This window comes from Achroia grisella, unplaced genomic scaffold, assembly GCF_030625045.1.
Source record: "Achroia grisella isolate CSIRO2021 unplaced genomic scaffold, CSIRO_AGI_Agris_v1 utg853, whole genome shotgun sequence".
NCBI classification, from domain to species: domain Eukaryota; kingdom Metazoa; phylum Arthropoda; class Insecta; order Lepidoptera; family Pyralidae; genus Achroia; species Achroia grisella.
The window spans coordinates 152513-180382 of NW_026713043.1; the positions used below are offsets into that span (position 1 = coordinate 152513).

The 27870-nt window shown below is 32.5% G+C and overlaps 1 protein-coding gene across 1 annotated transcript in view; it reads right to left on the bottom strand.

Annotated features, from left to right (window-relative positions):
* LOC131852459 (lethal(2) giant larvae protein homolog 1) overlaps positions 1-27870 on the bottom strand; it is a 64839-nt gene that overhangs the window by 15148 nt on the left and 21821 nt on the right. Inside the window, exons 3-10 of the mRNA XM_059203122.1 lie at positions 9213-9390; positions 8238-8484; positions 7443-7630; positions 6240-6419; positions 4174-4262; positions 3481-3600; positions 2604-2766; positions 1878-2067 (exon numbers count right to left, since the gene is read on the bottom strand). Of these exons, the coding sequence (XP_059059105.1) occupies positions 1878-2067; positions 2604-2766; positions 3481-3600; positions 4174-4262; positions 6240-6419; positions 7443-7630; positions 8238-8484; positions 9213-9390 (1355 nt within the window). The remainder of the gene's footprint in view (positions 1-1877; positions 2068-2603; positions 2767-3480; positions 3601-4173; positions 4263-6239; positions 6420-7442; positions 7631-8237; positions 8485-9212; positions 9391-27870) is intronic.

Sequence of the window (27870 nt, forward strand, 5' to 3'; positions counted from 1 at the left end):
ACAAATTTGGCGAATCCTCGGGCCGAAATAAAGGAGCGCTAAACGAAATAGCGGTAAGAGGGGTTTTAGTACAGAATAAATAATCTATAAAAATGGCATTCAAAGGATAAACAACCCAAGTCTGTGTACATATAAAGAGCAAATTATAATAAAAATTACGTTAACATTAGTTTTATTAAAATATTACCTGGTGGTAGACCTTTTCAGTCCGCTTCGTAACGTAAGCAATAAGCAGAGATAAACGATTAACGCATGTTAGAGCAAGCTTAGGCTTAACACAATTTGGTATCTTGGATACTTATCCATTTATACTTATTGATTGAAATAGTTTAATCAGCAGAGGATTAATACTTTTATGTCTCGAACGTTTAGTAATTCTACTCTTATATTGTGGTGAGTACTCATACAAATATACTACATAAGATAACTGTAGTTAATAGAGTTATTGTTTAATATTTTTATGTGATTTACTACTTTTTGGTATATCAGCTAGAGCTATATTGTACTGAAGTTAGATGATATACTGAAATAATGTCCCATAGGAAATAAAAAGTTATAACATCTACTTTTTATTGTAAAAAAAATATATAAATTTGTTTGTAGATTATACAGGGAGAACATATAAAATAGATCAATACTGTTACAATATTATTGTTTTAAAAAATAAAGGAAAAAATGATTTATTTTATTAAATACATTTTTATTTATATATTTACTTATTTATGGATAAGTGTTCAAGCACCCATAGCGTGATTGTTAGCGTTAGCTTGCTAAGGACCGAATTAACATTTTTTTTAATAGCCTACACGACTATCACATTGTTTTATAAGGAATTATTATATTATCAGTTCTAAAATCTAATGAGTTATATGCCTAATGAGACTTGATTAGACCGTTATTAGTAACGTTCTGAGAGTGAGTATGTCAGAGAGCAAAAAGCTAAAAAATGCTGAGCTACTCATGATTACAGTTTCTTAAATGTCGGATGATATATACGTGTTAAACCTCAAGCTTATAATGTTCAAGCTTTGATAAACTGCTTCGCAATAAACTCGATATAAAACTTACGACAGAATTAGGTTTGATAGATTCGCAGAGAAACATACAACATTGGTGAAAGAATTTTCCTAACACAATGAAAGCCTTTGGAATGTAATTTTACGTCACATTTACAATGTAATTACATGGACGAAATGACATATATTTGAATATTTACGTTAAAAACAGAACGGTTGATGATACTTATATACTGAATTTAATTACATGGTACTAATTTTGTCATCTAAAAATTGGTTTTAGCCAGAGCTAAAGCATGTCAACAGCGACAAAAAAGAATGAATAAAATAGCCAATAATTTGAAGCCTAGAAACAAACATGGCGGACTTCAGGGGCGTGGCCAATCGGTTGCGAAGCAATGTTTGGGTTTGATATCTACGTATCTAATATTATTTGAAGTAATCAATGATGATGTAATTGTTCCGTGAATTTTAAGCTATCATTTTGATAAAATGTATAAAGTATATTACATATGAGTACCAAATTAATAATGACGTAATTTGTTCAATATAATCCTTATACCTGAATTTTAAGATAACATTTTATATTGATAAAATCTAATCGAAATATCGTAGGTCTATTACAGACTCTTATGATACGTCAAATCTACCGTCAGTTCGGAGTGCTTTCGAAAGAGCCAAGCACTCACAAGAAACTCAGCTCTTATTCTTTTCAAATGTACATGTTTACAAAATACAGATTCATTATTAAATTAAATTAGAGATAATACATTGACCACCACCATATGTTATTGTATATATTTCTGTCAAAAGAAGTAAGTAATAAAACGTATAAAGTAGCTATAAATTGTATATGCGTACCTGAAGAGGGGGGCTGTGGTGTATGAATAGAGGGGCGTCATGGCGACTCCGGTGACGTCCCAGAAGCGCACGGAGCCGTCCTCGTGTCCGGTCAGCAGCAGCTGCCGCCCGCCGGCCTCGGGACTCTCCGCGTTGCCGCCGGAGATCGGCCACGCGCTCTCCGAGTATACATTCTCAGTTTGTTGCTCCCCTGTTGTTAAATTAATCATATTGTACAGTCGGGTAAATAACATGCAGAGCATTAATATTTGGGTTGCTAGCTAAAATTTAATAGAATAGAAAAGCACTTTTGAGTAGTCATACATATTTATCGGTTTATTGATTATATTTGTCTAATTTTTTTTATCTATTAAAAATGCAACAGAACAAATCAACCAGGCTAAAGAATCTCTCGGTGGAAAATGGCAACCGTCGCCAATAAACATTGAATAGCACAGAACATCATTTCATCCCGTGAAACCCGTTGCACCTCACACGCGTTCCCATTAAAGTGAGAGGTATCATAATATCTTCAAGGCATGTCATAACATGCCTTGAAACCTAATTAATATTATAAAGGCGGAAGTTTATGAGAGTGATGGATGAATTGTTTTTATTTTTTTCACGCAAAAATACTGACTGGATTATAATGAGAATTTACAAAAATATAGATAATACGTCAGAATAAACATATAGGCTATAAATACGCGAGTGAAACCACTATAAAATAATGGTGTTCACACTAACCGGCCGCTACGATGTTGTCGTACACATTGGAGGCGACGTTGTCGACCAGCTGCGCGGTGGTGACCGCTGACGCGTGGATAGACACCAAGTACGGAGGTCGCAGTGGCCTCCACTTACTGTCGCACAGGTCTATTACTACCAACTCTTCTTCCGCTAGTACCACCTGTCAATAGTAAATGTAAATTAATACATTGTACCTATAATAATAATTATAATAACATACTACTAATATTATAATAATTTTGAAATTTTCGCGTTTGTTTAATTACATAGTATAAAGTAAAGCTGTCGCTGCCTGTCCGTCCCTATGTATGCTTAAATCTTTAAAACTACACAACCGATTTTAAAGCGTTTTTTTCTAATAGATAATATGATTCAAGTGAAAGGTTTATATGTTTAATACATGTACACCCGTGCGAAGCCGGGGCCAGTAGCTAGTGATCAATATAGTAAACGAGTTTATTAGTATAGTTAAACTCGAGTCACTTCATGACCACGGCTCGTGCATAATGCCATATAGTCCCACTCTAAGCAGAGCTTGTGTTATGGGTACTAGACAACTGATATTATTTACATCAGATGTCTAGATATTTTTATAAATACATAGAATACACTCAGACCTATACAAACAATCATAATGAATCCAAATGTTTGCACCGTGCGAAGAATCGAACCCGCGACCATCGAAAGTAAAGTGATGTGCGAAACCGTTAGACCACCGACCGAAAGAACGAACGTAAAGAACTGTGTAACTATTATAAAGGAGCAATACCAAAATCCAGCTTACAAAGTAAGCTGCTTGGCGGCTGAACTAGTTGAGACTTTTCACAGTTTACTTCTAGTTTAAGTGCCTTTAAAGTCTAAACTGATAACTCACCAGAGCAGCGGCTACTTGGTTGACGGTCTGTAGCTGTATGAGTGATGGTGTTTCAGGCCGAGCCTCTTGTAGCGGTGTGCCGTCAGGGGGCACTGGAGTTGTGGTGAAGAAATCTATTACCTGTATAAATAATGTATTTAATTGTATATTTTGTTAACAAGGATTATCAATAAATGCATAAATAATGTTTCAAATCCTATCATTGTTATAAATTAAAAAAAAAAAAACAGATGAATTGAAAATATTTTGCTTTAGGCAGACATTTCAAAACAAACGTTATCGCCTTAAATATAGAGCACAATTTAGAAAATGCTAAAAGAAAATAATATTTATGCAATATTTTTTCTAACGTGCGATACATAAGTATCCATGTAAGATAAAAAATATATTAAAAAATATATGGGTACCTTGAGGATAAAATATACGAGATTTTTTCTCATATTAGAAACATAAATATAAATAATTTTTATTCAAATAAACTTAATATAATCACTTTTAAGATCTATTTTAATTTTACCACTCATTCGGAACACAAACTCATCACAAGAAGAATGAGCAAGAAACTTGAGTATTGCTCTTTTATATGAATATTGTTTAGAATTACATTTTTAAGAATTTTGTTTGTATACAAACTGTCAAATTACGTCCTCAAAATACTGAGATCAAATAATGGTAAAATAAAAAAATACTTACACGGCTAGTAAAATCAAACGATACATGCTTCTCCCCCTGTTGCACAGTTACTGTGTATTTGTCTGCATACGAAGCTCTTGGCATGCCACCTGTAACAACACTGTAATTATAATAAAGCTAGTACATAATATACATAGAAAACACCAAGACAAAAAAGCAATAATAACATATAATGAATATAATATAATATAACGAATATAACAAATGTTTACATCTTGGGAGGAATCGAACCGAGATCATCGGAAATAAGACGGCATTCTAACCCGCTAAATCAGCGAGGTCGTTGCATCGTATTTGTCATAACAGATTCATACGGTATAGAGTAAATCCTCCAAATAAACAGTTATTCATTAACTTAAATATGACTCACATTGGTACATTTTTGTGAACGTTATTAACAATAATTGAATAATCAATTATGAATATTACTTCAGTCATTTTAATTAATGATTAAGTTTTAAAACAATTTGTTGAATGCTAACTGAATTAATTTAATACTAATGTTAAAGTATAAATAAGGTGATTAGCACAGTGTGGCGAGGCGCCGCGCCGTTGTATGGACAGACTCATATATTACAAATATACACAGGGCCGGAGTTTCAATGATTGAGCTGATTAGAGCAGGAAACTGGCTAGGAGCCCTGCACGCTCACAAAAGCATTTAATAGCTGTTGCAATTAATGTTTTACAGAGTGAAAATTTAACTAAAATACTACTTTTTAATCTTTCGCGTTTAGTACACATTATTAATATAGTTAACTGGGTTTTAACACGAATCAATTTATGGTAAATAATTTACCTTTCTCGACGTTTGGACTAGGTTGTACTACCCGTGATGACAAACTGACTGAGAGAGAGGTAAATATTTTTATTTATTATAAAATTATTAGTGTTAAAATCCGTTTAATTATATTAATAATGAATTAATTGGATTTTTATTATAATAATTAATAATGATAATTCACACAACGCCATCCAGTCCCCAGATAAGCAGAGCTTGTGTTATAAGTACTAATATAACAGCTATAAAGACTTTGGTACCTTTTTTAGGAATACATACATAATAATAGAAAACATTCATATCGATAGACACAATCATTCTCATGAATGTAAATGTTTGAACCGTGCGAGAAATCATAACTGCGACTGTCGGAAGTAGTGGTTGATGGTGGTCGGTTTAGCAACCGCTAGACCGCCAAAGCCGTCGCTAAATATTAAATGACAATAGGTAGTTTTATTAATTTTTACCACTCCTGCCTGTCAAGTAACAACAAAAATAAACAAGTATATATATCGTTTATTTTTTTGTAACTAATCACACACAACATGTTCATAAGAATAGACAATACACAAAACATAAGATTTATAAAATTGTGTTATTATGTGTGATCTGTAGCAATACAAAAAGGTCGAAGCTCAGTGTGGATCATTGTTCAGGGAACAAAACACTGATTTTCAGCTTTAACCCATTTGAGGGTACGTGAAATAATAATTAAAATAAATATAAAATAAAAAGAGCAATATTATTGGTGATTGTCGGTGCGGTGGGGGTATAATAAAAATAATGTAAATAGTTCAGAGTATAATTAGATATAATTTTAAATAAGTGGTAAGGGTTAAACGAAAAAAATAAATTATTAATAAGAAAAACATAGAAAAAAAATATTAGATACACAATTACATTTGTTAGTGAATAAAATATTATACAATACAGGTACACAAAAAACAGTGTGAGTAACGTAGTGTATGCATAGTCCATACGCAAATAACTTTGACGGACTCGGTGGTCTAGCAATTTCACACACCGCTTTACTTCCGATTGTCGCGGGTTCGATTCCTCGCACGGCACAAACATTTATATTCATGATTGTTTGTGTCGGTCTGGGTGTTTTCTATGTATAATATGTATATATATACATATTTACAAATATATATATATATATATATATATATATATCTATATATTTGTATCTGTTATCTAGTACCCATAACACAAGCTTAGCTAGCTTAACTTGGGTCTAGATGACGCTGTGTGAATTGTCCTGAAATTATTATTATTAACTTACCAGCAAATATGAGTATCTCGTCACCAGTGACACTAGTACGGTTGAGTATCTTCGAGATGGCCTTGCACGGGTAGGGTCCGTATGGAGTAATGGGTTCCTTGAGGGGACGATCGCTGGACGCCCCGCTCACCTCCCAGGATACGTACGATCCATCATTGTGTGATGACGTGAAATGATCACCTGGAAGTGTTAGAAATTTATTAGATACTGTCGTCTCGGCCGGGCATCACAAGAGTACTAGTGATATAAGAGCTTCTAATATATTTATTATTGTATATATATATTATTATTATTTCTGATAGATTATATATCTAATATATTTTTTGTAAATACTCATTGTATATCACTGAGAATAGTTCATAGATATTAAATAAAATTATTAACAAGGGTCACATTGTATTTGTAAGATGGAAGATGAAAAGTAATGAGACGAATTTTTTAATTGGTTAAATATTTTTTGAGCTTACTTATGTTTGCTATATTCATAATATTTATTCAAATTATATAAATGCTATTAGTGTCAAGAAGCAAAGAACTCGTTTAGATTATACAAATCTTATTCGAATAGCCATTTATTTAATACTAGCTGTACCCGCGCCTACATCCGCGTGGAATATAACTTTATTTTTCTAAAATAAAAGTAGGCAAATTAGTCCTTATTACATCAGCTACCTGCCAATAAAAGTCTCGTTAAAATCGGTTCAGCCATTTTAGAGATTAGCCGGAACAAACAGACAGACAAACAAAACTGGTAAAATTGTTATTTTGGTGTTATTTTGGTGCATGTACCGTATATATTCATATAGTAAAAAAACGGTAATTTCAATATTACAAACAGACACTCCAATTTCATTGTATAAAGAGAGATTAATTAAAATTTATTATCGGGTGATTCTTTTAACAAATTAATATAAATAATTACACAAATCATTACATAATTTTAAAGTCATTATGCAAGCAAGTCTTATGTATTGTATTATTAGATTAATTACTAAGAATAAACGATTTTATATATCACACTTTTAATAATAAACTGTATTAACTCAAAAAGACACAATCGGAAATTCCACTTAAACTTAAGGCTATGAAATTGTATTTCGGAAAATTTCTAACTTTGGACTTAAACCTGTCTGAAATGTACGATATATACAGTAATATGGTATGATTTGAAAAAATACTGGTAAAATAAAAGAATGAATTTACCCTCATCATTCCAGCATAGGCTCTCCAGCTGCTGGTTGGACACGCAGGTGTAGATGGGCTGTGCGGTGGTACGGTCCCATAACACGACGAGGCCCCGGTTGTATCCGATTAACAGGCGGGTTGGTACCTTCGGGTGCTCGCACATTGACTCCACGGCACCTGGGTTTACTTTGAAGTCTTCTGGACAACTGGAAGGTGAAATGGATTATTTTTAATATAAGTGGAATAGCAAATAAGGCAATGGAGACCACCTGATGGAAAGTCGCACGTCAATACGTCACGCATTACGTCAATATACATGAACAGCACCAGTGATATTTCGTCTTCATGTGACGACCGTTGTATGCGTTGCCATTCCAGAGAACTGATGTATACCTCCGTACCTTATTATTTTACTGCAATATCTCCCTTAATATTAATTAAACCGGAAAACACCTTCCAATGTGCTTAGGGCCTGAATAGATAGATAATAACAGGTCAAATGAGCCAAAACAAAGTCCAACATAGGCTTTATTTATACACTTTTATTTTAGAAATGTTATTTATTTTAATAAAATAGTTTAATTTGACGCAGACGAAGTCACGTGTAACAGCTAGTTGTAAACAAGAATATTTGTCGTAATTTAATACTAACGAACAGAATTTCATATGAATTTCATACATAAATAAGAGTGATTCCTGAGGAAAGTTTTAGATTGTTTATAAATTAATTGAAATACCTGTGCGAAGCAGGGATGATCTTTTCATATAATAAATGATGGGGATTTCTAGTGAAATAGTAAATTGTAGTCTTACTTTTGCATAACTAAATCCTGGTAGATAACGTCTTCGCTCAGGGAGAATGTGTTCAAATCTAACGTATATATATTCCCGCCTTCTGTGCCAATAAGCAAGTTCTTGCCGGACGCTTCGATGCATGTCGCCGATATTTTCTTGTTCTTCCCTTCAAACGTGTGTGTTCTTAGTTCTACAAGGGATTTTTCATTGATCTCCCATAAGTGGAGACTGTTGTCGTCACATAGTGAAATTAGACGGCCTGTGCCTGAAACAAGAAAAGAAGTAGAGTTAAGTACAATTTTATAAAAAAAAATACCCTTACGTTGACCTTTTTTCATTTTTTGTCAACTGAAGTCACAAGCCGAACTGGATGGTAGGTTTAACACTATATAAACATATGACGTGCACAAGAGGCCGAATAGACTTGTAATTTGGATTGTTGTGTTGCAACGAGGATTATCCAACATAAGGTTCGCCTTATATAAGCAACACCTGAGAGTATGAATCGTTAATACAAGTATTTTTTTGAAAGCATTTAATATCTTATCATTTCTGAAATATTTCTGCTTGGAATAAGGATTGGGAGAATCCATGGGAAAATTGTCTTTTATTACAACTGAAATAATTATTTAATTTAGGTATTTAGTTGTTTATTAGGTAGAACATATATTATTGGATAACTGTTGACTTCAGTGATACAGTGGTAGTATTTTTCTATCTCTCTTTATATATAAAATTTCTGTCGACACTCTTAAATTTTTTTACGTGGAGACGTACTTAGATTTTACTCCAGTAAACTTACTAAAGTACTACAGTACAATGATTATACCTATACACTTACTACCTAGATAGTACAGGAAATAAATTAAGTAGCGACATATCACATCACATATAACGCCACAGTAGAGAGGTGACACCCATCGCAGTAAATACTCATAGAAGAAATATCGAAATAGGTACTTTCTTCTAAATCAGTTAACTATGTTGACTTACCTGGAATGAAGAGTATTTGTATGACAGGTGAGTCTGGGTTTGTGTGTTGTCCGTAGAACTCGACGCCTGGTCGACCGTAAACTTTGAGAGCGCCCGTGGCCGTGCCAATTGCGGTCAGTCTGAGGAGTGGGTCCCATGCAAGCGCTGACGCTCTGTGTGGGAATCCGTGTTGTACTGTCTGTGAACAACAAGAAATCATATTAAACATACATTCTTAATGTATAGAGAACGGAAAAAAAGCTGATGGGTCATTTCATGGACAGTACACGACTACGTCATGTCCATAGCACTGTATTGTCTATAGGCGCCGGCTACGTCTATAGATACGTGCAGTGTAGCATCCTTTATACATTCTCATTCCTGAGGACTAAGAAGTGTCTGCAAATTCGTCTGTACCTTGTAATTTCACTGCTATATCTGTGGGTCCAAACCCAAACGGAAATTACAAAGCAAGCTGTATAGAGAAAGAAATAATAACATTAATAATCCAGGACAAATCACACAGCGCCATCTTACAAGGCCAGGTCTATTAAGAACTGGAACACACTATCTTTTTAAATATTAAAAGAGAATAGTGCCTTTTATTGAGGTCACATTTGCCACTTACTTTATTGTTGTAACAGTTCGTTAAGATATGTGGGTGTTTGTTACTCAATCATACTTAAACGGCTGGACCGATGGATAAATTTAGAAGAAAGATATATTTTGGTACTTAAAACTGAATGGTTATTGTTATTTTTTAGGCAAATTCACATGAAAAATCGAGAGTTACAATACAGTCATATGTATTTATTAAAACTATAAGAATTTATTACATAAGGCGATCTTATTACTATTAGCATACAAGTGCCAGCTCAGTAACTACCTAATTTCTAATAGTACTTTATTTCCTGAACATTTTTTCCTTAAGACCATCGGTGTTAAAATAAGTTACTTTAATAGATAGTTGAAAGACAAGTAGTATAGTAAGAAAATTGTGTTCACATTTATAATATCGATGAGATTGATAATAAACCTTATCATATTAATTTCGTTGCTCATTAGTTCATCACACTGAGTAAGTAATAGTTATCTCATATTTTTTGCAAATTAACTATTTCGTTAAAAAAAAAAAGATTAATTATTTATTGTCTTAATAAATTTATATTTAATTTAGGTATTTAAAGTACATTGTACTTTACTACCAATGGTTACCGGTCCTTTGTATTCATGAGTAGCATTGTTTGTCTATGTGTATATATTTGTATGTCTATGTGTATGTATTTACAAAAAATAATGTATTTAAGCTGCTTAGCTTAGGACTAGATTGGGCTGCATGAATTTTATATGTTTATTAATATTATTTATTAAATTTTGTCTTAATTATGTTTCAAGAGAGCAGTAGAAATAGATCGTATAGAAATCAACATTGAGATTTAACTCTACAGTTCAGTTGCTGGTCAGCTTTACAAGTGATAAGGTACGTAAAGCTTTTTGCTATCAAATAGCGACCTGACGACAAACACAAACCAGTGACGAAACAAACGTACAAAAAGCTCCTCAGCTGTGACTCAACACAACAGCTAGTTTTTGTGTTGCTGTGATTGGTCTAATTTTAATTTACGCAACTGAAATACTATGGGGAAGTGAATAATGGAGAGTTGGTTTTTACCCGACTGCGATGAAACCAGAAATAGGTTAATGATGAGAGCATAGTAACAGAAAATGTTGATATTACAAGTTTTTATCTGCGATTTCGACCAGTTCGTTTTTAGTTGGGCGAAAATTTATTTCACGGAAGTACTACATATTTATATACTGTATGTATATTGTTATATTTAATATCGATTGTTCACTACACATAGTGAATATATAATATTGTTTATTTTAAGACTAGGTGGTTCTTTGTGTGGTGTCCTTGGATATAAACATACATATTGTTGGTTTCAATTATTTTTTTTTTCAACAGTCCACTGGTAGTGACTCGCCATCTAGAGTTTTTATCTATTTAAATCCTATATTATGCATACTTGTAATGGATTTAAATATAAATAACTTAAAATAAATTCATAAGATATCATATTAAAACAGAAGCTGTTCTTCATAGATTCTTAACAATTTCAAAATACGAGTCATCAAGCTCTACTGAGCTTAATGAGTCTTACTCGGACAGACGGGGAGAAAGAAATAAGTCTAAATCCGGGGAACTTACATTGTGTAATGCTAACTCTTATTATGGCATTACGTAAAAGTATATAAATATAACTGTTATTTTAAACCTGGCCGCCTCACTAAAACAGTGGCCATTACATTCGACGTTAAAAAACTATATTGTTGTTTGTTTACATTAAAAGCACGTGTTAATTTAAATCTTAAAGCTACACGTGTTTATAGACAAACATTAAAATGTTACCTCACGCTCCATTGTACAGAGTAACGGTTCAGTGAAAGGAGTGGAAGTTACAACACTTATATTCCCCGTCCAATTCAAACGGGGATCGAAATTACGATGGCATGCGCCAATGTTCGAATCTCTAGAGGTGTCTTCAGAATAAAGTTGTATCCGTTAGGTAGGTGTTGGCCTTCAGCCGCTCCATAAGTCCTTCCGCGGTTTTGAAGTACCATCTGCACTCGCCTCCTATCGTCCGATGAAGCTGTAAAGGCCAGCTGCGGCCAACAGCATTACAGTAGTCCGAAAAAAAACCTATACCGAGGTATAAATGGTAAAAAGTCGTCTGCGGTACCTCAGTCTTACCTATTTACATACCAGCTTACTTTGTAAGTTGTGTTTCGATTGAAGAGTGAAGATAAGGCATAGAAATTACTGGATAAAGGCATTCTTGTAGTGCTATTCATGTCAATAGGCGACGGTTCCCACATACCTATGTGAAATTGTTCACCATTCCGGTTATATAATATAAAAAAATATCGACTATCATAAAGATCAAAAGTTCTGCAAGAAATATAATTACGTGTATTAGTGGCTAGAATGTCCTGCATTAATAAATACTATTGATTTTGAGTTGACATTTTTCTGGCAACAATAGAAGAATAATACTGCTAGAATCTATTAGAGTAGTTTTCCTTACTAAGTTCCTTAAAAGTGCGATAGTAGTTTCTACTCATTTGTGGGGAAGGAAAATTGATGGTCAGTGTGGTCAACGAAAATTAATATAATTATTTCTGTAGTACTTACTAACAAGTCTAACCGACAAGGAAAAGTTTACGGTAACAGCTTTCGACCTCAACTTGAACGAACTACCAGTACATATTTCATAACGGTTTTCCAAAGCGTAATTGTACGTTTCTTGAGACGTAGATACATTGATGATAGTCAATATATCATTAAGAGAAATTTAGGTCACCGTGAAAGCATCATACTATGCATACAATGAATGTAACCAAAAAGCGTTCCAAGACCACTCAGTCGTACGTAACAGGCTTGTTGGATCCACATTACGACATATCTGTTTCAAGTGTAGAGGTCATAACAGCAACGAGCTATTCTAATACGTACGCGTATTAGAATAAAAGTCACTTTTGCATTTGTTTCAGTTTGCGGTTCACCGCCCAGCACTATGAAATGATGGTCTGAATTCCATGCAGGAATTAGCGTGACCGATGTTCTATTATTTAATGATATTTAATAGTCGAAAAGAAATAAAATAGTCAGTAAAACATAATAACAGTTATTAACTAACTAGCTGTACCTGCGACTTCGTCCGCGTAAAACAGTGACCTTGACCAAATAAGGAAAATATATCTAGTAAACTAACCCAAGAAAAAGTTTCATCATTCTTATATCATCAAAAAGAAAAATTTCCATACAGAATTCTATACAATTCAATCAACAGTCTAAAAAATAAGTTTCAAACTTCTAGCTTTGAAAGTGACGATACTTCCATACAACTTTTCATCTCCCCTTTTAACCTCTTACAACCCTTTTTTCACATTAAAAAGTATATATCCTTCCTCGGAGTCTAGACTATATGCTTACCACCGATGCGTACCGATTTAAATGAAATTCATTTAAATCGGTTCAGTATTTGTCGTGAAGTTAGGTTTTGTCGTGAAAGTGAGACAGACAGACAGAGTTACTTTCGCATTTATAATATTATTAAGTAAAGTAGTAAGGATAATTGTTCCTGTCATTTATGAACAACAACAGTATTGTCTGTATTGATAGAAAGTTAACAAAGTAATAGCATCTGTGTCCATAAGAAATCTGCAAAACACTAAAATATCAAACTTCAATTAGAGAAACCTCTGCGAGCGACTGCTATTGCTATAAGTTATGATTAAAATGCGAAAACGAATTAGTTTCTGGGCGAGTGAAACTCTTTTCTTCATTTAAAAGTGCAATTTAATTTACCTCAGATAAGTCCTCAGGAATTTTGTTCAATAAAATGACTGATTTTAATATATATACCATAATAGAGAGTGAGAGAGAGAGAATATTGTTATTAAGGAAGTACAATTGAAGGGTATATTACACCTGTTACATGTAAATTATATTAAACTAATACATACAAACACGAACAAAGTTATAGGCAACGATGCCAGAATGAGCCATTAGTACTACATGAAGTTCTAAATTTGCCCACGAAGTAAGAATAACATGTGTTAGAACTGATTTTTTTGTAATACATAGTAAGAGATCTCATATTTGCTTGCTCTTGTTTGCTGTTGCAAACATCAATGAAAAATAGGGAAAACCATATATACTACTTTCCTGATCTACATAGAGTTCTACAATAATAGCATCGAATAAAATAGTATACGATGTAGTAGTAGGACACTTATATTTATATTTAATGGGGAAATCCCGCGCCCAACATAAGACTCTATGTATTTTGTTTTTGTAAGTTATCGATAGTTATTTAGGCGTCTTGTCTTCAGTATTTGATACAGGTTTACACTGATATTTGTAGAAGAATTTGTTAATAGTGTTGATCGTCAAATATCATTTAATAAGATATTGTAATTTTAAAATCAATCAGATCCCAATTTGAATATTTTTAAAACGTGATTCCATAGCTGTCTGTTTTTGACGTCCCTTTTCAGTTTAAATATCGGCTGGGTGTTGCGATAAAGCTAAATATTGTACCGGGCAGAAGGAAGTGGTGTCAAGATACATCATTCTCCATACAAGTTGTGCTAGTCGTGTAATTATTTTCGCATGGGGATATATAATTGATGGGATAACGGATGAAGTAAGTAATTTTCTTACTTTCCTAATGGATTTAGTCTAGTTGTAAAAACTGAAGAATCTGTATTATTGTAAACAGTACAACATTTATTTTAAAAGAATACGAGCTGAGTATCTTGTCAGTTCATTTCATCTCGAAATCATTCAGAACTGACGGTATATATGACATGTCATATATATAAATAAATAATCTCATGACAATTCACACAGCGCCATCTAGTCCTTTTTTTTTACTTGGAGAAAATACTTTCTACTATATTAGTACTCGGGTACTACAGTCCTAAGTTAAGCTATTTAAGCCTTGTGTTACGGGTATTTACGAGAGATACGAGTCTGTAATAGACCTACGTGAATAAAAATATTTTAAATTGAGTTGAATTAAAGCTAATTACTAAGGACATGAAAGATCTTTCTTCCCAAACTCCACCAATTTTTGTTTGACAATATTTAGTGACATAAGTAAACAAATGAGTACGTTGTTCTTGGCGATTCTTTTTAGCTTTGTCCGATGTGACTCTATGCTTTAGTCTTGTTGCTTTTATTTTTGTTACTTTCAATCTACATCTATCTATGAAGTGAATATAATTTATCCATGGTCTTGGGTACAAGTGTACCGAGCACGACGTCCAACTCGCTCAGAAGTCTAATGAACCGGTTCCATGGCACCGTTATGGGGGTCTGTCTATACCGGAATTTACAATATAAAATTATTATGATATTTTTGTTACCTGATTTAGAATGAAATTGATTTCTAGCCTAGCCTATACTATTTGTTATTGTTCGAGTCTTTTCTATGTGTAACAATTCCAGTATATCAGTTGTTTAGTACCCAAAGTACACCCAAAGTACTAGATGGTGCTGCGTGAATCGTCTTGGGTAAATAAAAAAGAATACTATAAACGTAGTGATGAAGTAATTATCTAAATGTCAATGGATGGTCATTACGAATAAATTAAATACAGATAGAATTGTTCATTCACATTCATGGCATGCTGTTATGGTATGTGATTAGTGTGGTAGTTATGTTGTAAATTAGGGCGTCACGCATTCCGCTATTCTACGCTTTGACACCACTGTAGTATTCCAAAGTATAATATGTTAGTAATGTACATTTTTTTGTAATGATAATTATAAAACAATAATAGCTAACTTTGTTATTTTATATGGAATTTATGTAAACACATTTTCAATATATACTCCATACTCATCTACTACTACTATCATCGTCTCACATACTGCATATTTTTTAATAGAAGTAAAAAATTATATTGTAGTAAATATGTAAATATAAATCTATATAAATAAATATGCTTCTTCCTTATCCCGTTTACTTGGGGTTGGCGTAATATACTTTTCTCTTACTCTTATCCTTGTTCGCAGTCATCTCGTTATTTACTTCTCACCCATATCAACTTTCACACAGTCTATCCATCTCTTTTTCGGTGTTTCTCTGCCTTTATAACAATCCACATTCAAATGAACAAACACCTTCCTTAAGATATTATCTTTATTCCTACGCAGTACATGCCTATACCACGACGGACAATCACTCTTTAACCTCTCTGACACCGGTGTCACTTTCATACATCCTCTAATATATCAATATCCACACTATAATAATATAAAAAGAGAATGCGAATTTCGTTATAAGTAAAGTTGACTCAGAAACCACCGAGTGGTATACTAATATTAAGAATGGAAGTTTCTGTCTGTCTGTGATAACCATCCCTTCCTACGGACATGGCACAAAACCTCAGATTCAATGAAACGCATTGTAACAATCACAAGACAATATTCATTATCAGCGTCGAGCTTACTGGTGAAGTCTTTTTTGATGCAACTAAAATATAAAGCTGACTGTCCATCCGTTGTAACTCTCATGAGTTGTCGTTCATTATCGTTTTTTTTTCGATCTATTCTAATGCTGCTGGCTACAACTGGCCTTTATAGTTTCATCTAACGATAGGGGGCGAGTGCAGATGACACTCCAAACTCGCAGAAGGACTGGTGCGGCAAAAGGGCAACTCCTGCCTGACGGATATGACTTTAGTATGAGGGCACCGCTACGAGTTTGAACGACGGGTCAGGCCATCAGAATTACGATAAGGTTAGGTTTAATGCCTCCGTACTCTCGTATATTACCTATGTAAATAAAGAAAGCTGCTTAGCGGCAGAAATACGTAGTACAAAACAGTCAACTTTATATAAAGTGTACCTCGATGTGTTATGATGTGTCATTGTTTCCTCATATGATATTGATAGCATCAATGAACTGTAGCTAGGGAGTCGAGGAGCGCCTACGTACCGAGTAGTGATGTCACCATAACAGTACCAGCGCTGATGCCAAATGACGTCACTTTATGAGGAGAATCTGTCGCAATTGGCAACAATAAGTCGTTGCAGTTGCTCAGTAATGATTATTTTTGAATGCAGCACATTTTGTCTGCCTCTGTTATTTGAAATGATTTTTTGCAATGCGTTTATAGGAATACAGTCTTTATACATTTAGATAATATATCCGAATTTGTTGTGGTATCATATAATCAGATAATAATGAAGAGTCTGTACATGAATGAGGGTTAGTAACGGCAATATTAATAAATCGTTAATAATCTCGATTATAAGAGTTCATTGATACATGATATGTTGAAATTTTGTGTCAAAAATTAAAATAAAAATATTCTATATAAAAGAGTTACTCTTTTAGTAGACTTTCATTGTCTATTTGGTATAAACATTTGTATTCATGAGTATGACTGTTTGAATCGATCTGGGTGTTTTCTAGTACCCCTAACACAAACTCTGCTTAGCTTGGGACTAGATGGCGTTGTGTGAATTGTCCTAGGTTACTATATCTTGGTCGAATGTCATAATGTCTATAACCACTGCACGAAAAAGGGTCTAGTGGTTCAACACCTAATAGTTGCATGTTCGATACTCACTAAATATATATTACAGGAACATATCTGTTTCTATTGGTTTGTAAAGTTTCCTAAGAAATCAATTTACAACAATGTCCACGGTTATTTATTTATTTCACCTATTTCCACTTTCTCTATAATCAAGAGTAATATACCGTTTATAGTACCTAAATAAACTTATATAATACTTATGTATACATATTATAAAAGTTGGTGCCATTGCTGAGTGCAGGTCAATGTCGTGACTAACAATATGGAACAGCAGATTTCTGACAATATGAGTACAAGTACTGACTCACAAATTTATTTTAAATACACTCATTACTTGTATTTACATTACATTACTAGTTTTGCCCTGGCAAGTATTAATGTCTGTATGTTCATTGCGTATATTATTTAAGTTTGTAATAAAACCTATATGACATATTTACAATAGTAATAAGGTTTATAATATTAATAAGATTATGAAATAAAAAAAATCTTATTAATACATACATAGTGAAAGTTTGTGAGTATGGATGGATGTTTGTTATTCTTTCACGCAAAAACTACTGAACGGATTTTGATCACATCAGAATAACATATAGGCTATAAATTTCACGCGGGTTTAACCGCGGGCATAGCTAGTAATTATATACTAAAGTATAAAACATGAATACCAAATAATATAACTTTAAATTATAATTAATATCGTATTTAAGAGATATTAGAACATGAATTTTTACAATAGAACAAACTGTAATAACATTTACACATTTGAAAAGACGAAACCAATCTGGACAATATATAAAATCTGTAGAATAAGCGCATCCGTATAATACTAACTAAACACACTACTATACATACATATACACACACCAGAAAGGAAAAGAAAAATAATGTAAATAAGTGGAGTATTAAAACAAATGTTATACAACACAAGTTCATCAACAGCTGGATTCTGATTATCATAACGCATGCGCGAAGGTGTCACAGACCAGCGGTTTCCTGCCAACTTCCGGCGCACAATGCGCCGCTATTGTTGCCATTGCGACACCGTAACAGACTTGTGTAGTTCATCAACGAATTAGTTCGATAGAGCGCTCCCGAAGACGTATTAAGCGAACTAATTCGAAGATCCGAATCTTAGTTCATTAAATATTAATAGGTTATAATCAAGGTATAATACTAATATTGTAAACTAGCTGTGCCTGCGGTTTCACCTGCGTGAAATTTTTAGCCTAGAATATATATTATTGTAAACTTTCATCAAAATCCGTTCAGTAGCTTTTGCGTTAAAGAGTAACAAATATTCATCCATACTCACAAACTTTCGCGTTTATAATATTAATATAATATTATAAACGATAAGCGTGTCTGTCTGTTTGTTACTATTCACGACTATACGGCTGTTAGTGAAAATGAATATAGATTGTATTACAAGGACGGACATGAGCTTTTTTTTATCTCTATAAAAGCAGATCGAATTGCAGGAAGTAGCTAGTATTGTACAAATTAACAAAATACTTAATCCACACATTTTATTATTTTGTCTTGTCTTAATTGAACCTGAAAAAAAAAAACAGGAACACAAATTTGCGGAAAAAATATATTAGCCAGCTAGAGTTTCTAACTCGAGTAGAGTGAATGGATTAAAAGAACAAACTAGTTTAAGAGAGCTGCGAACTAAATTGAGCGCTCCCAGTCGCAAACTATTATGCGCGAGACCACATCGCAACCTGCCCCGTCATAATGTACATAAATATTGAATAGTACGCGTTGCAGAAGATTTCAATGGTTCTACTATTTGCTTTATGTTTGCTTACGTCCTTGCTTAACATAACGGTTGATTCATAGGTTTTACTAATTGGTTTTGTTAGCGGTTTTACTTAAAATTTTGAAGCTACCAGAGGTCTATAATTCATTTTACTTCCGTCATTATTTCGGCTAACCGCAAAGCAATAGTAAACTGTGTTTCGGGTGTAGGGTGAGATATGGTAGAGAATTAGTCATTTTAGTAGTACGGAATGGTAACGCATAAGAGGGCGTCATATATTGATGTTAGTGGCGCTCTTAATTGTCATTAACGACGTTAGCCACTAATCACTTACTACCTGGTGGGACGTCAGCCTGATACCACTTCTGTTTCTTAAAAATCTTACATGATAAAAATTATGTATAATTTAATAATCTGTAACACCAATTATATATTTCAATACTATCTATAGGTATATGATTTTCAGTATTTTGTTTGTAATTGAGATTCTCCAAAAATACTGGATCCATTTTAAATATTCAGTCTACGGTCCTCGTCACTTCATTTATTTTAGAGTTTCTCCTAGTTGTTGCTGAATATCTAATTTATTTTTTTATTAATTAATTTATATTCACACGTTTCGACTTGTAAATGTAAACTTACAAGGATTATTTAAAAGAGCAACACGCAAGTTTCTAGCTCGTTCTTCTTGTGATGAGACAGCTTTACGAACGAGTGGTAGATAAAAAACAAATTGTTATGACTATTCAAAAGTGCTTAAATTAAGTTTATTTGAATAAATGATTTTCTATTCTTCTATTCTATTCTATTCTTCTATTTATAGAAAATTTTGCTACACTACTAATAAAAGAATGCTGTAGAATTTCGATCAATGGTTAATAATAATTTTCAGTTAATGGTGTTTCTTACGTAATTTCTCCTTTTATATCTATCTTTTCCAAGTCACTAAATTAACACTATTCACTGTACCCTCTTTCAATCCATACGCCTTTGTTAATTTTATAGCCAAATGCTGCTGATTTAAATTGTTTACATTTTTATATAAACTAAGAATCACATCACTTCATTGCTCGATTAAAAGCGGCTTAGTTAATCAAAGCACAATTATCTTTAGTAATCGCTGCTATCCTTATATAGGCGTCACTAGTTACTACCATGAAAGGAGTGGCGCTCGGCGCTTATGTTTGATTATTCATTCCAAATCGATTACGGTATGCATTTGATGATTATTCGAATGAAAATAAGCTTCACAACACTTTTTTAACGATTAAATGCGATTTTTTTTTTACCAGTCATTATCACTACTATTTTTTTCTTCATTTAAATACAAGATAGAGGTAACAAATGATCTAAAGGAAAATTTTCGTTCCAAATTAAATACTTTACTATTTATTTGGAGAAGGATTAATATCAAAAAAGGAGATATCTTCATTTCAATAACAAAAAATACTGATTGATTGACATATCAATGCAGTTTACAAATTCTCATAAAAACAAATAGCTTAATCAAAATGGAATATTGGAGTCGTGCGAAACCGGGGCGGGATGGTAGTAGTACAGTCCAAAAAAGGTATATATAATATATTATACATATATACATATAATTAATAACAATAAAGCGCTCCTTATTGCTGAAAGCAATTTTTTCATAGCAACCGTAGAGAAATCGATTTTCTAAGGATTCCACGAAAATATTAAGGAGTTATTAAGAAGTAAGAAGAACTTAAGACGTTCATTGTATGGAAGTTAATAATACTGTCCCTACAGTTGTAGCTTATTGTGTAATAGGGGAAGTTTTATTTGTCGTTTATAGTTACTTAATGGGTTTATTGTTACTTGTGATTCACTTGAAATACTTTTTCGGTCAACAGTCAGTATAATCATAATCATCATTTTTATTGAACTAAATAAAGACCCATCTACTATCTGAAAAATAATCTACACGGGTATGGAATGGGGATGAAAGTCGCAAATAATAGCTAGTATTATACCTATATATATAATTTATTTAGGATTATCAACAATTGTTACAATCATACAATTCATTTCATTATAAGTAATGGGTTATGATCTAAATGCACTGTTATTACTGATAGGCGAACACGGCATGCAAATGAATAAATATGTCATATTTATTAATATTTTTCTAAATATAAATAGATTGTGTAATGCATGTATAGAATTCCAGTTACGATAACCGGTCGAACAAGAATAAAACCCACTATCGAGTGACAAAATCATTATATTATTTTTAATATTGCATTTTGTATCTATAATATTGCCCAGTTATCCTTAAGAATGCCTTTAGGGAATTGTTTTATTCTAATTCAAAAGCATTCTTGGAAGTCAATTCTTTAAGTAGCATTGTAAGTTTGTAGTATGTGTATATGTGACCATCTGTAGCCTCGTAGCTCCTTAACGAATGGACAGATTCTGTTGCGATTTTTTATGATTGAAAGCGGAGAGATTAAGACGGTTCTTAGCTAAAACTTTTTAAGAGTTCTTTTTGATCCGTATCAATTATGTAGTGTGATCCGTATTTATGGTTTACCTAAGTTTTTTAACTTTTAAGAAAAACTGTCAAATAACTCAACTACTGTTATTTGTATAATATATACAAAAGTTGATCGGTTAACTATTCTAAATCTCATACACGAACATGTAATGTAATGTCCTACATATTCATATTCTATTTAACGATGTATAATATTTATTATAACAGATATTCCTCAGTGTATAGTTTTAAATATATGGAAGAGTAGTTCTTATTTAATCATCTAAAAAAATTATTATTTAATAAAATGATAGATATTGCTCAGTTTATAGCTTAAATTGATTAAAGGGTAGTTCCGAGAGTTCTATTATGGTTTCCTTTAAGTTTGTATTCATCGATACGTCACAATAGTAAGTAGGCGATTACGAGGGCACGCGTGTCTTCATGAGTGACTCATAGCGTTTAGTAGTCAGACTCCATTGATATTCACATCGGCTCACTAAATCCGGTCTATCAGTGGTAACTAGTGACGTAAATACCCGACTAAGTCTTTTGGCAATCGCTTTGTAGATATTTTCCTCTTGTGGAGGTTATGGTCGATTTGTTATTGTTATAGTGGTTTCAATATTAGTCTTCTAGTACTATTCAATACTATATATTACTATTATATATTTTTTTCTATACTACTAAGGTGGCAAACAAGCATACGGCCCATATGATGGTAAATGGTCACCGTAACCTATGGACATCTGAAACACCAGGAGTGTTACGTGCGCGTTGCCGAGAATATATTCAAAACTATAGAGAATTTTAAGATAAGATTTTTCTTTATTCTTTATGAACAAAAGAAGCGCGGAGGACCACAAATTTCATGGATAGCCGCCATCAAAAAAGATATATCGAGTAAAAATTTTGATCCAATGGCGATCCAGAGAAGAAGCCTCTGGAGACGAATGATTAGGAGAGTCGACTTTAATTAAAATGTGATAAGGGCGGGAAAGTAGTATTTATGTCTTTATTTCATTCTACCATTCCTCTTTTCTTTAGATATAATATAATCATGACACTGGGATAATTATTTGTCTACTTTGTGTAAATGATTCAAATAAAAATGGCTGGAGAATTACTATGAAATTTTCACAGATTACGTTCTTGAAAGGCTCAAACATATAGGCAAAAGAAAAGGTTGGAAAAATACATCTAAAGACCAAAATAATTAATTTGATAAAATTTTTACCCGCGACCTATAAATTTATTCATGAATTAATAAGAAAAAAGTAGATGACGTCGTTTACGTCCTTTATGTTTTGTTGTTTGATCAGCTATCTACAAATGTTAACACAAACCAAACCGCGTGAACCACTAGTAAACTGCAAATAATATATACAGGGCAAAATAAACTTAGGATGGTGCGGGTAAAGGGCGTTAATCCCAGAGGATATTGTACGACATGGCTCTATAATATAAGGATCATAACATCGTTTCATTGGGGTTAGACATCAAGTGGGTCTGATGATATTATTATGGTTACCGCCATGGTTCATGAATATGTCATGTCGTGTGGAATAACCCCAAATTAGGACATTCTACCATATCCAGCATTTCATTGAGTTATGAACGCAATGCCTAAAACTGTTACATGCCACTACTAGGCATTTCATCGAATAAATTTAAACCAATGATTTGTCTTACATGATATTCTAACTATGAGCCTATTGTAGTCAGATACAATAATACTTTATAATAATGCCTAAAATGTTACATGCCACTACTAGCATAATACCTAACACGTCGCATAAACGTCAATGCCTACGCATTTTAATTACCTAAATGTTATTTCATCCACAAATAACGTACAACAAAAAAGGATATTAAGGATCATGAGTGCAGTAGTACAGTGGTTTAAGTCCTGGAATTCGAATTTGGTCAATAATAAAATATATTTCTACATCTCGAAAAAAAAAGAAAACCTTTGGCGATAGAAGTATATTAGATTAACTGAATCCAAGAGTAATATGAACAGAAACAATGGTATAAATACTCGTATAAAAATTCTAAGTATTTGGGATAGGCTCTAAATGTCACAGGTATCGCGTGACTTAAATGTAAACACACCTAAATAGGCATTTATATAATTAAATGTTATATGTACTTAATAAATTGTTATATATACTTTAATACAGTATGCTGTATGATATACCACGATCACTATATATAAATCGTAAATTTACATATTTAACGAAAAAACAATAAACTTTATTGCGTTTATTGTTTTTTCGTTCTTCGTTATAACGTTCAACCTTTTGAACGTTATATGAAATCTGTTGGATTAACAGCTCTACAATCACTGCCTGTAACTGTCTCTCCATAATGTATTTCTGATTACTATAAAATCATTTATAAGCAATGAAACGCTATACCTATTCAGTATCCAGTAATATTTTTAGAGTAACAAACAAGTCAACTCAGTCGCGGTACTGACAGTCTCTCCATAATGCATTTCTAATTACTATAAAATAATGTCTAAGTAATAAAACGCTATATACAGTATCCAGTAATATTTTTAGTATAAGTTGTCATCTCAATCGCGGTACTAGAGGAAGTGAAACTTCACTTCGTGATTGGAGGAGGCGGCATACCGTTCTCAAACCCACATACAATCACCTCATTTCCAGAATTCCTATGCAAAGTTCAATTAACAAGTTGCAAAAGCGGAACAATTTCATTGCAATAATATCTTTATTGCAATGGAATAAGTTACTAATTATTTTGGTTTAGGATCGACAAAAGATACATAGGTACGTATAACATAATAGATGTAGAGGCTAACGGTAAACACATTTAATTAATTACGATGACATCTGTTCTGTGTTGTTACTTATGCATATATCTATATATGTAATTAGAATGGCAAACAATTTGAACAATCTGACCCACCGTATGGTAAGCGGTAACCGTTGCCTATACACATAACAGCAATAAGTACATCACGTTATCATAAGATACCCGTGATACAGCTCATGTGTTGTCATTCTTGAGGATATGATGTCAAGCCTCTTATTCTTATGACCCTACAATAGAAACACAGTAACAAAGCAAACTGCTAGGCGGTTGAAATAAATGAGACTGATGTACACACGCACATGTCTTTGTACAGTCTACCTCGTTAAAATTAAATGATGTATTTATATTTTGTTGACTTTAATTTCCACTAAATATTAATGACTGTTTCTATCTGTAAAGTTTCTTAAGCACAAAGTCATTTATTAAGGTAGAGCATTTTAACTACTAACCACTCCAATATTTCATATTATTTTTTACTATTAATTAGCATATGCAAAAAGTATAGGTTACTACTACATCTAAGGTAATAAACACACGTATTTGTTAACACTATGTCAAATATTTTACAACAAATAAAGTAATATAGATAAATAATCACGACTGACAATATATTTTATCATTCGCAATTTTAACAAAACTCTTCACTTTTGTGATAGTCCATTCCCATTTTCATACAAAATTGGTTCCTTATAATCCGTATAATTTTGTAATTTAAATAGCTATTATGATATTTAAAGAGAGATGAAAAGAGAGGGATTTATATATATTATGATTTACTTTTTGCAGTATTGCAACAATAGATATATTTCTTTCTTCTCAAGGCTGAGAGTCGCGGCCAACAGGACATAGATACGCTTCTTCCAACGAAAGCTCTCCAGGCATCACTATCTTGTGCCAAGTGGACCGACGACTGCGTGTTTAGATGAATTTATTTATGTTAATCACGTGACTAATATCAAGAAATGCATATGAAAGTGAGAGTCTATACATATATTCATATATGCACCGCGAGTAAATTATGCAATAAAGAGGAAATAGAGCAAGTCATGTATTATGAAGCGAAACGTAAGGCGCGGTTCGGTGCTTACGATATAAAGCTGTCATATGACATTACTAGATGACTTGAACATAAATCACTGCTAAAATTTGCTACCTTGTTTGTAATTTCAGTCCTTTAGAAAAATGCTACTGGCATTTTTCTAATGAAATTATTAAAAGTTCTTTTTAATGCTGTTGAAGCTATCTATATTGTATCTAAATTGTCTATCTATTATTGGGATATTATAAAAATATAAAAAAATGTTATAAACCTATTCTCAGACCTAGTGCATATACGTATAAAATTTCATCAAAATCGGTCAAGCCATTTCGGAGGAGTATAAACGAGAAACCTGTGACACGAGAATTTAATATATTAGATATAACTAGGATGATAAATAAGGTACGCACAGACAATGATCGGTTACATTTTCATTATATGTATAATATTTACAGATTATTGTAATTCTTTCTTTGTACATATTTCATTTTTTTAGTTTAATGTATGTAACATAACATGTAACATCATGTTATGATACAATAATTACTGTTGTAATATGTCGTTAAATATTAATGTTTCTTAGCTTCTTGTGAGTTTGTTTAATAAGGCAATTTTTGTATACATATATACATAGTTTGTATTGTTGGATACAAACTACATATATACCTGCTTATGTTTTATCCAAAACGACATAATAGTACTATAGACGTGAAAACTTATCACATAGACTCTATGTATTAAATAAATAAATAAAAAATATTAGTAAAGAGTTAAATATAGACTTTATTATTGTTCGACAAAGAGTTCCTTTGAAGAGCGACGTGTTACTTTTTACTGATAACATATCATTATCATTATGATATATATACACAGTAACCGATAACAGGTGCATGATCCTGTATCATATTTCCTTCTACCATGATTCATATATTTCCACACAGTATTGTCAATACTTTGATTATAATAAAATGATTAGTAATATATTTATAATAATGATGTAATCATTTAGTGCCGTATTCTAGTGGTATCTTTTAAAATATAATTTCCTATACTGTAAACCGAACACATAGTTATACTATACCCATATCCGAGGGGATTGTTAGTAATGTGGACTAATTACCCGATTGCTAGCAATGTACCATGTCAGTTTAACTTCCACGAGGTTCTTCCTTGAAACTGTGATAAATGTCTTGTGAATTGGCCACGAATAGTCTAACTGACCTGACCTCATGCTCACACTATAATAGTCTAATGGTGCCCCGCCAGCCAACCGTTAGTGCAGGTGGATGCACTAATAATTCATTAATCATTTATTGAAAAAAATATATACCCCACATCAGCTTTGCACAGGTGTAAAGTTCATGGTCATAGAACTCTAAATAGTGTATATTAACATATAAATCATCCGGAAGAAACACTTGAAATGATTATATCAACGGTATCGAAATCCGTTGCGTGCATTATAATATAGAAGCATAGGAAGACATAGAAGAAAACAACGACTTTGCGTTATTTTACTTCCAACTACACAATTCTTACTTCAACTATATAATACAATGAATCATAAACGTAATGAATAATGAATCACGTTTACAAACAGACACGCGATTTTTGTCGAATAGTATGATGCAATAATAATTACACGGTCATATATTGATTTACATACATGTAATAGTGTTAACTTAGTCGGTGGAACACTTGAATGGTCGAAGGCCCCAAAAATTAATACTCAATTCTAATCCAAATTTCTGAAATTTCGAAAGTATGTCTGTTTACGACTAAATTGATGAACAGATTTTTATAAAATATAGCGTGAAGATAGATTGTCTAATATGTATGGTTTTGTTTCATCTAAAAAATACAGAAGAAGTCGCAGGCTACACTTATAATAAAAAGGAAAGATTTTGTTTCCTTTGTATATTAATTAAAACAATACGTATGGTATTGTTTTAATAGATAAACTCAGGTTTGTCATAAAAATTAAAAACAACAAACCCATTTTAATTATATCAGTGATTGTTATTATTCAAGCAAAGAAAGTTGGTAAGGGCACAGGAAGGTCCAATATCTAATATGGATTTAGTTATGTGTGTCATGTACACAATTTAAAAAATCTTGATTATACAAAAGTAAAATATGATTATGCATTTCATTATTAACCTTGTAACTGTTAGTTGTCAAAATGACATTTACGCCCCATTTGTGAGACCAATTTCAGGACTACCCACAGATGGGGCTATAGTGTCGCAGATGACCTTAGGCGTTCAAAATAAACTTCACTATTATATAAATTAATATTATACGATTCAATTTATTGTTATGGCTAGACGATGACGAGTTTAATAAACGTATAATTTATGGTTGCGGCCTCTTTAAATATGGTCGTATATAGTTTTAAAACCATAGCAAACAGTTT